We start from the raw sequence: 9,684 nt of genomic DNA, 5'->3' as shown, positions 1-9,684 counted from the left end.
CCCGCACCGCACATCCGTATTCTCGCAAAACAGCCGCATAGCACTCCTTACGCCAACAGTTGTCGCCCATGCCACGTTGACGATAAGAGCATGTAGAAGCTTGGTACATGAACGGGTGGAATCCCATGTTTTCGAGGGACTTGTAGTGCGCGGCGCTTGTATTCGTATCTCCGCATAACTGAACAGCCAAATTGACACGTGTAAGTAACGACGCCGTCGTATTCTCCAGAGGTAGATAACGCGTAATGTGAAAGTGCGAAACAGTACCGTCCCGTACAAAGTTCCAAGCCGTGTCGGCCTGTTCGTGTCCGACTTCCAAATCCAAAAGGCGGGACAATTCGGCAGCGACTTGTGTCGTTCCGGAACTCATACTCCCCATAATTAAAAGTTGGCGAGCATCAGGGACGCCAACAGCGGGCCGGAGACTCCAAAGCGAAAGGAGCTCTGGCTTTTGGAGTCGCACGTAGAGATACGCAATGTAAATAGCGTAGGGAACCACCACGCCGACGGTAATTCGTACCACGGGGTGCCGATAAAACGTCTGCCAGAGCGTTTCCGGATCGGCGTTTTGGGCTAGTTTCGTTCCTCCTACTCCAACATTTCTTGCCGTCGAGTCCTTCTTTTTGTCCTTGGACGAGCTATTTTTCTTCTTTCGATTCCTCATGGTCATATTGCTTCCGAAGCAGCTACGGTAGTTGCTTATCATAGAAGATTGTGTTCCAGATCTTCTTCAGCGGTCGTCTCTCCTTTCCACGCCCATTTTTCAAACTCTTTTACCGTTAATTGTAAATTTAGTAACTGTAAGGCGCTTGGCTGGATTTGCATTATAACAGGAACTGTGAGGGCTGTAACGTAAATTTGAGACACGATGACGGACAAACAGACGACATTTTCAACGTAAAGAACTGCAGAAACGGTCGACAATCCGGAAACTGGTCGATAGACTACCTATTATGAGTGTGGGTTACTTTCCGACAAGTATCGACTAACTGTCACTGTGAATGTACGAGAGACTCCGAAAGGGAGGGACAAGCGCAAAGTCTTGGTAGAAAGACGAACGTCTCGGTAACGCTAACTTATTCGTCCTCGGACGAGTCTTCACTATCCGCATTGAGTGGGAGTGTAAACGAGTGATGGTCGTCTGGGGGAATGTCGGATGGTTGCGGCCGTCCCGGCAACAACGTGGCGGCGGTCCTTACCGGGGCGGCTCCAAATAAGCTCAAGAGTTCCGCGTTCGACAAAGTTTCGCGCGTTGGTTTCGATGGAACTACCGTAGACTCGGTGCTGCCGAAATTACTTTTTGTTGGAACAGCACTGGCTGTCGCGTCGGTTATTCCCGAACCGTTGTCACCAGTGTCCTTCACGCGAGCTGTTGCTGGCCGGACTATTTTTTGGGAAGTAGTAGTAGCAGCAGCAGCAGCAGCAACGGGAGTCGTGTTGAATGATTCCTTGTCGGGGTTTGTAGGAAAAGGTTCCGGAGTAGTTCCGAGCGAGGATAAGGTCGAAGCCGAGGTTTGCATTGTCTCTGCTAGATAAAGGGAATTCCAGGCCGTCGCTACTCCATTTTGGTTGTCATTTTTGTCGTCGTCGTCTTCCTCATCTTCCCCGTAAAAGCTAGCCGGATCAAATCCGTTGGGACGAGTATGGAAATCGGACGGCACACGGTGTGTTGGCAGAGACTTTGTTGCTGGTGGGTGAACGGTAGCATCCATCATTGTCGACCATGACGGAGGGAACCTCCCCGACGGTGGTGGTGGTTGTTGCGGTCCGGGTGGTGCCGACGGTGGTTGCGAGTGCGTCCCGGTGGGTTCCGTGACGTGCGACAGGCCCGAATAACGCTGACTCTTTGTCAGTTCGCCCGGTTGCAACGGCCGTTTGCGACGGTGTAGAAACGAGGTGGCTGGTGGTACGTCGGGTAGTTTCGTGGGAGGCTTGCGAAATTTGTGCCGCAAGAGTTTTTGCATGCCTTTCGAGGGAACCGTCGTTCGTGACGGGTACCCGTTGTTCTTGTCGTGGTGGTCATTGTTGTTGTCGGGGTTCGTGTGAGACGGTACCCAGGGTCCTTGAACTTCCACCAAGTATTGTTCCGTTTCGAGTCGTGTCCCCATTACTACTGACGAGTGACAGTGGTGGTGGCTCCATTCGATTTCGTCGAGAACACCGTCTCCGGTACCGGGCGTTGGTACGGCGGGGTACAAGATTCCACGATGGATTGACGACGACGACGAGACGTGGGTCGGCATTGGCACGACGAGTTTCCCGTCGTGCCACACTTTTTGTTTTTGACTCTTGTGTTTGGTGTAGAGAACAGCGTAGACGTGGGGACCCCGCGACTCGGGTAACAATGGTGGTGAAGAAGGAACCAAGGACTCCGACGTTGGCATCTCCGTGGTAGCCGCGGCGTGCATAGTATCTATTCCGGTTGGGTCTGTGTTTGTATTCACGGTTGTTCCATGGGGGGGGAGAGACCCCCATTTTGTACTCTCGCCTACTAGTAGAGAGAGTCGTTGGTTTGTGTGTGAGGAGCCGTCGCTATTGAAGAACACAAAACGACGATGAAGATCGAAGTCAGGAAAACGATGAACTACGAAGATTATGAGTCTACATTGTACTCTTGGATATTCGTAGGGACTGTGGGGCTGTGATTCGTTGTGTGTGGGACGGAAGCGACTTGGAGTTTAGCAGTAGGCGATTGAACTTCTGGTGAGACGTTGTCCTTACCAGGAGTTTGATCAACACACCCTCGCTGCAAATGAGAAGTTGCTATGTCATGACTCTTCAAGAAGGTAGTGTGAGCGCATTTTGCGATGATGTGCGGGAGAATGATGCTTGGAGAAATAGTCGGCTAAATTCGTGAGGCCGGGTCGCCAGTAAATAATAAACTGTTTTTGCTCGACGCGGTCTTTAACCCAGTAGAAACGCATGTCAATGGCTTTAGAACGTCGTTGCTTGATGGTTTCGTTGGCAATACCGGAGGCACAAGCGTTATCGGTTTGAATAGGGGTAGGTGGCTGAATGTGACCAAGCTCGTCTAGAGTGACCCGGAAAGCGGTGGCGTCCTTGGCGTTGTAAAAGAGGGCACCGAGTTCTGCTTCGGTGGCCGACGAGAGGACAACGGACATGATGGAGCTATGCGTGTGAATGGCGCCATTATTTGGAGGGGCCGGATCAGCCGGAGCGGGAGCAGCATTGGGATCGTGGGGTCGACTGCTGAGGAAAAAATGACCGGCAGCACGAGAACGGGCTTTCGACTCAGAAAGGTAGGAAGCGTCACTGTGAATGTGTAAACACATGTCGCTAGCCTGAAAACGTACTGTAGCATGTGGGTGAGTGGCACAGTAGTCAAGTAAATGTTCGGCGGCGTGAAGGGTCGCTTGGGTTGCAGTTGACTGTGCCGAGGCCAGAGTGCCGAGAGCCACGAGAATGGTCGAGTCGACAGCCCTAGCGTAATAAAGTAGGGTTCCGATGATTTCTTGCAGGTGGGTCTTGTCGGATGCATCGAGAGGCTCAGTGGTATCAGGGACTGGTGTGAGTTGGGTTGCAACGCCATAAGTTGGAGGTGTCCAAGGGTGAGGCGCATGTTGAGGCGTAACAGGGGGCGATCGTTGAAAGCGGGTTAGGGCTTGGTCGATGTAGTCGGGCATGGACATGTCGAGGGTTCGACGCTCATAATCCCAAGCAAGTGTAAGTCCGAGATAACGAGTGCCGTCCCAGTCTATGGTGATGGTGTAAAGTGCTTGGAGAGTGTCGATAAGGTGCTGAGCGTGTTCAGTGCCAGTGTATTTCACTCCAAAGTCGTCCACAACTAGGGTAAACTGAATAGGGCGCGTGACGTGTCGAAATAGGCCAGCGGTATGCTTCGTCTTAACGTAGCCGTGCGCAGCAAGGTGTTCAACAAGCCGGTCGTGGGCGAGAATACCGGCTTGGGGAAGGCCGTACATACCTTTGCGGATTTCGACGGTAACAGAGTTGTTGTGAATGAGTGGAGCTAACTGGTAATGAGCCATGATGGTGGGAGGGATATCGGGAACCGGGATGCGCATGTATTCGTACCGAGCCATGGGGGTGCCAAGATAGAAGTCCTTGATGTCAATACACATAAACTTGGCGGCGGGCGTGGAGAGGACGCTATTGAAGAGGATCTTGGCTGTGGTGATGTCAGCAGTGGGGGTGCTAACCTTGCCGGGGTATTGAACTAAGTTGCCACCAACGGTGAACCTGATGCGCTTGGGTTCGGCCTTTTGGGGGCGTATACTGGCGACAATGCGCAAGTAGGTTGCCTTGCGACCGGGAGGAATGGCAGTATGCGCGATGAAGTGCATAGTCTGGCTGCCGGTTGTACTGTGGGGCGGGTTACCTTGCGTGAGACGGCCAATTTCGTTGGCGGCGGCGCGAATCCAGTCGGGAGCGTCGGGGCCGGAGCGCAGGTGCCGATATTCCAATGAGGCGCCGGTTGCGGGGTCGACAACGGCGTTGGCGGAGGCCGGGACAAGAAAGGGTCGGGTGCGGGTGTTGTGGGGATGTGCCGGAACTAGGGTTGGGGTTGCCGGTTGTTTGCGTGCTGTGCGGCGGCGACGGCCGGGGTTGCCGGTGCGAGAGTGATAGGTGGCCGGGGTGGGCACCCTCGGAAGTGCTGGGGCCGGAATGGGCACCCTCGGAAGTGCCGGGGCATGTTCGGCCGTGACAAGAGGAACGGCAAAACGGACCTGAGCAAGGGGAGTTGCTGGGGCAGGGGGACGGACCGGAGGCACTGGAGCGGGTGCGGGGACGTCGTCGACTGGGGCGGCCACGGTGGCAAAGAGATTGGCGAGGTCGGTAAGGGCCTGGTGCTGGTTGGCATCGAGGGGGGCGAACGGAGACGCAGGGGAAGGATTCTGGAGGGCATGTACTAGGTCACGGGCGGCGGCCAGGGCGCGGTCGGTGGACGAAGCGGCGGGCATGGGAATGCGGGTCGGGAACCAGGAAAGGGTGTCCGCAACACGTTCGGCACGTGTTTCCGTGATCCAGACGCGATGGCAGCGATAATGGTTGAGAGCGGGGCCGAGATACCAACCTTCAACAGCATGGGGGGCCCAGGTTTCGCGAACAGCGGGCTTGACATGAACTAAGACGCGCGTGCCAGGAGGAGCAAGCGGGGTGCGGTTGTAGTCGAAGGCCCCGTGAAGTTGTGCGTGGGCGGACAACTTGGGATTGATGCGGGAGCGCCGAAGAAGGTTTAGGGTGATAAGGGCTTGTGGGAGGAGGCGGTCCCAAAGATGAAGGGGAAAATCCGGGTTCGTGGTGCAGAGGCCAGCAATAAAGTGATTCTTGAAGGTGCGTATGGCCCGTTCGGCGGCATTACGACGGTGCAGATGGGGGGGTGCTAGCTGAAAGTCGACATGCTCTAAGGTCATGAAGGCTTGGAGGGCGGTAGAGGCTTCGTTATCGAGGCGCTGAAGTTGGGGACGTAGGCCGCGCTGGGTGAAAAGAGCGTGAGCACGTTGGTAGGCAGCCAGAATCTCGGGGCCGGACTTGTTCTTCATGAGTTCGACGTGGATAGCATTGCTGTCGTAATCATAAAGAACAAGCATGTCGTTGTGGCCTGCACTGGAAGGAGTGAGGAAACGACCCGGCTGGTCCGTGTAGATTTGACCGGTAACCCTTTGGTGGGCAACAAAGACATGGTGTGTGCGGGCGACGGGGTGGGCGTCAGGAGGGTCGAGGTCGGGCGCAGCGGCAGCAGGGGGTTCCGTCGAGAGAGGGAAACAGACAGGGGAGAGCTTGGTGGAGCGCAGGTTCGCGCGTTGTTGGTCGAGGTGACCCTTGATCATCGCGGGGGAGCTAGGTGGGTACTTGCGGACTTGGCGGGAGGAAACGTCTGGAAAAGTCGCAAGGTGGCCGGAGTCGAGGGCCTGGCACCAGGTAGAGAGAGCTGGGGAGAAGAGCGAGGCGTGAACAAAAGCGATGCGGTCGGCAAGTGGGGTGTTGGGAACCAGAGCGTGGGCTGTGGCAGGGGGCTGGGGAGGGGTAAGATCGAGGTGCCAGAGGCCGGTGTGGGGGGAGCGGGCGCCAGAGAGCAGCAGGGTAGCGTCGCGATGAATGTCAAGGCGAGTGGCCGAGAAAGTGGCCGTACAGCCGTCGTCGCAGAGTTGGCCGATGGAGAGGAGGGGATGGGAAGCTAGGTCGGGAAAGATGTGCGCCTGGCAAGCGGTGGGGGAAAATCCAGGGAGAGCGAGAGTGGCTGTGTGGCTCGAGCGGAGAATAGCGCCGTTGGGAACGCGGACGGCAAGGGGATGAGAGGCAGGTTGTGGGTGGGAGTGGGGACAGGACACGGTGATGTAGTGTCCTGTGCAGCCGGTGTCGGCGATGGCTGAGGTGTGTATGCTAGGCGGGGAGGGGACTACAGACGAGTTAAGACTAGTAATATGATTTAAATAATCGGTATTACTAGTGTTAATCGTCGGCGTAGCCGTCCCTCTTTCCTATTCGGGAGGTTTGGGGGCAGTCCAAACCTTGGTGGATCCGCCAAGGGTGTTGGTGGCCGTGGCGTCGTCGCGGTGTCCGGGGGCCTTGTTTTTGCACGTGGCACTAGTGTGCCGACGGTTGTTGCTGGACCCATGGGTCCAGCAATAAGTTTTCTCAGAGAGGGTGGCAGAGGAATTGGACACCGAGAGGGCTGAGAAAGGAAGGCTGAGCGCGTCGGGCAAGGGCGAAGGGAGAACCGATGGCGCGGTGGTAAGGACGTTGGCGTAACCGAGGGTGCCGGTGGTGACGGTGCGCTTTCGGTCGGTATCGGCGACTTTGAAAAGGGCGCGCAGATTGGCAAGCGTGTGGGTATCGGGCGAGGCGGTGCGCCAGGTTTCACAGGCACGTGGAAACAGGCCCGAGTGCTCGAGCACGTCGTAGCCGGCGCGAACGGCGGCGGCCTCGGTGATGGGGTCACGGCCGGCTATCGAGTACGCGATGGCATCATTTAAGCGATGAAAAATGGTTTCGATGGGGTCAACCGGGTTCCAAGGGGTGTACATAGATTGGATGTTGCTTTTTAAGTCGGAAGCGGTGATGGTACCGAAGTTGCGCCAGAGATGGTCGAGAAGGTCGCGACAGGAAACATGGCTGTAGGCAAACTGGGGGTGCTCCAGGTCGCGAACGTACACGCGAGGAACAGCGTCGAGGATCTGGCGACGGAGAGCGTTGTTGACCGCCACGTAGAGGCTGTGGGTGGCTACAGCGCGTTTGTGGAGGCGGTTGTTTTCGGTGATTTGAGGTTGCGTGGTGCCGGGTTCAGGGTCGGCAGGGGGAGCAACGGGGATGACGAACGGGATGTCGGAAAGTTCCGCGTAAGCTTCGTCAGTGAGCGTGAGGGCCATGTGACCATGGGCCCCGCCGCCATTAAGGCTGGGAATGGCGGACGCGTTGGCACTGAGTTGGCGTTGGGCCAGGAGAAGCGACGCGTACGAGGGAGCAGTGGTGTCGGTGGCGATGGGATCGAGGACTTTGTGAGGAAAGTCGGAAAGGGTGAAGTCGGCGGTCGGGGACATGATGGCAGAGGGCAGGGCAGGGGAGCGGTAGGGCAGGGCTGGGATCAGAGAGACGGGGGGGTTGCTTCGTAGTTCTATTGAAGAACACAAAACGACGATGAAGATCGAAGTCAGGAAAACGATGAACTACGAAGATTATGAGTCTACATTGTACTCTTGGATATTCGTAGGGACTGTGGGGCTGTGATTCGTTGTGTGTGGGACGGAAGCGACTTGGAGTTTAGCAGTAGGCGATTGAACTTCTGGTGAGACGTTGTCCTTACCAGGAGTTTGATCAACAGTCACGTCGTTCCGTGCATCCACCCCCACCCCTACCCCCGAATGCGTTGTCCGGTGCGGAACAGTACCGTAGGGCTCGGGTTCGGTTCCGGGTCATTGAGAAACCGCCACTCGTGGGATTCGTGACATTGACGGGAGTCGGGACCCGTGGGTGACTCGGAATATAGTCCAATCAATCGACTTTGCCGTGGGAGTCCTTGGGTTGAGGATCGATCGATCGATCGATCGACCAACCCCGGGTCTCGCACCCGCATACGGTCGCAGAGGATAATACTCCGGCGTGGGATTGGACACTACCGGCGAGAATTGGTCATCCCCCATTCGACTGCCTTCCTCCATGGATTGGGAATGGTTCCCGGATTGGAAGGTACCGTGTCATGCATCGTCTACGGCCACATACATAGTGTCACTTTCGTTACCACCATTGTGTCGTATGCCCGGCGACTCCACAGTCCACCACAGTCTAAACCTCACTGCCACTACTATCCACTGTCCACACAAGCATGACGAAGGATTGCCTTGACGGAGACTCGGGTTTACACGGAGCCTTTTCGATTTCCCCGACGAGATTCACCGTTCCAACGAGTCGATTCCGACACAATGCGGGTACCGTCGGAAGGCAACGTCCTTGGAAGTCACATCCATGGGTCGCTTCGACGATGGAACCGGCCCTGGGGCGTGGCCCCGCCCGTAGCCTCTCTTGCCCCCACAAACACCACTACCATTACCACACACCGTCGGTAGAAGGACAATTCGACAATGCCCTGGAAGAAGACCCTGTTCTGCCTCCAGCGCGTGCGCGCTTCGCCTCGGTACCACCACCACCACGGTCCGGAAACAACAGTCTCCGCCACGATCGGTCCCAGCCCACGTCGTTGCGATTGCGGCTGGCACCCAAGGAGAATTCCACGCTACCCCAACACTTGGTTCCGAGCCATACAATGAATCGGCCAACCCCCGTCCGGACCGTGACAACCACACACGTACAGCAACCACCACCACCACCACCATTGATACACTCCACCGTCGTCGTCCGTGCCATTTCCCCACCATCACCCTGGACGCACACTCCTCCTTTACCACCACCAACCGGTGCGAGACTGCCCTTGTCACCTCGTCCCGTACCCAAGCTCGTTCCCAAGCTTGTTCCCACGTCCCACTATCACCACTTGTCGCACCCCAGTCTCAAGATTATTCCCGATTACCGCATGGATCCCGCCATGCGCTTGCCCATTGCCCGGACTGTACCGTCCGATTGGGAACACCAAACGTCACCGGTAGTGACCTTGGCCGTGCGGGATATTCTGGTACGTTCTCCTTCGCGTGATGGGGTGTGACTGTGACATTGTTGGCATTCCCAGCGCGTACAAAACCACGAACGTATGGCGCATGTTCGCAGTCTGGTTCTCACTCACTCTCTCTGACACACCAAAAAAAAATTCCCCCCAAAATATCCACCTGGCATAACAACTAGTTGGGACGAGGCGGGGGCACGAATCAACACGCCGGTAACCTGTGGTACCGCGCCTTACTCCAGCACTACCGACTCGCCTACACACAAGCGCCTAAATTCGACAAGGCCCAATTGGCCCGCAATTTGACCAATTACATACGCTTGTGCGGTGGACGGTTTTTGCAAAAGGGGACTCTTGCCCAACCTCCCGGGGCAGTGTCGGTGCACCGGCACGGCAACGGTGGCGATTGCTACTATGAAGTCGGTGACGTTCGGGCACGCCTGAAAGTCACGCAAGTCTTACGGGAAGAACCACCCAACACCCGCAAACGTCGTCGCACACGAACGGAGGAAGAGACAACCAACGCTCCCCTCACGGCCGCCGCCATGTTCGAACAACATCAACAACAATCGTCGGCACAAAAACGATAG

The 9,684-nt window shown here is 56.4% G+C and overlaps 3 protein-coding genes across 3 annotated transcripts; 1 reads left to right on the top strand and 2 right to left on the bottom strand.

Annotated features, from left to right (window-relative positions):
• Positions 1-1,047: 1,047 nt before the first annotated feature.
• On the bottom strand, positions 1,048-2,502 carry PHATRDRAFT_50371 (predicted protein). Its single transcript, XM_002185247.1, has one exon. The coding sequence runs from the start codon at positions 2,406-2,408 to the stop codon at positions 1,077-1,079; it is 1,332 nt and encodes a 443-aa protein (XP_002185283.1). The 5' UTR covers positions 2,409-2,502; the 3' UTR covers positions 1,048-1,076.
• Positions 2,503-4,531: 2,029 nt separating this feature from the next.
• On the bottom strand, positions 4,532-7,520 carry PHATRDRAFT_41318 (predicted protein; the record flags this gene model as incomplete). Its single annotated transcript, XM_002185246.1, has 3 exons — positions 4,532-4,633; positions 4,707-6,396; positions 6,562-7,520. 3 exons carry the CDS (start codon positions 7,518-7,520, stop codon positions 4,532-4,534), a joined length of 2,751 nt encoding a protein of 916 aa, XP_002185282.1.
• A 633-nt stretch (positions 7,521-8,153) lies between these two features.
• Positions 8,154-9,684, top strand: PHATRDRAFT_50370 (predicted protein; the record flags this gene model as incomplete). The annotated part of the gene is made up of 2 exons (XM_002185294.1): positions 8,154-9,106; positions 9,274-9,684. Exons 1-2 carry the CDS (start codon positions 8,303-8,305, stop codon positions 9,682-9,684), a joined length of 1,215 nt encoding a protein of 404 aa, XP_002185330.1. The 5' UTR covers positions 8,154-8,302.

The sequence above is a fragment of the Phaeodactylum tricornutum genome, chromosome 29 (assembly GCF_000150955.2).
Source record: "Phaeodactylum tricornutum CCAP 1055/1 chromosome 29, whole genome shotgun sequence".
NCBI lineage: Eukaryota > Bacillariophyta > Bacillariophyceae > Surirellales > Neidiaceae > Phaeodactylum > Phaeodactylum tricornutum.
The sequence above is the reverse complement of the archived record's forward strand: the minus strand, read 5'-3'. Positions and strand labels throughout refer to the sequence as shown.

What these genes read in the sequence shown, in the direction of transcription:
- PHATRDRAFT_50371 (XM_002185247.1), bottom strand. Translation starts at nt 2,408, where the DNA reads ATGCACGCCGCGGCTACCACGGAGATGCCAACGTCGGAGTCCTTGGTT.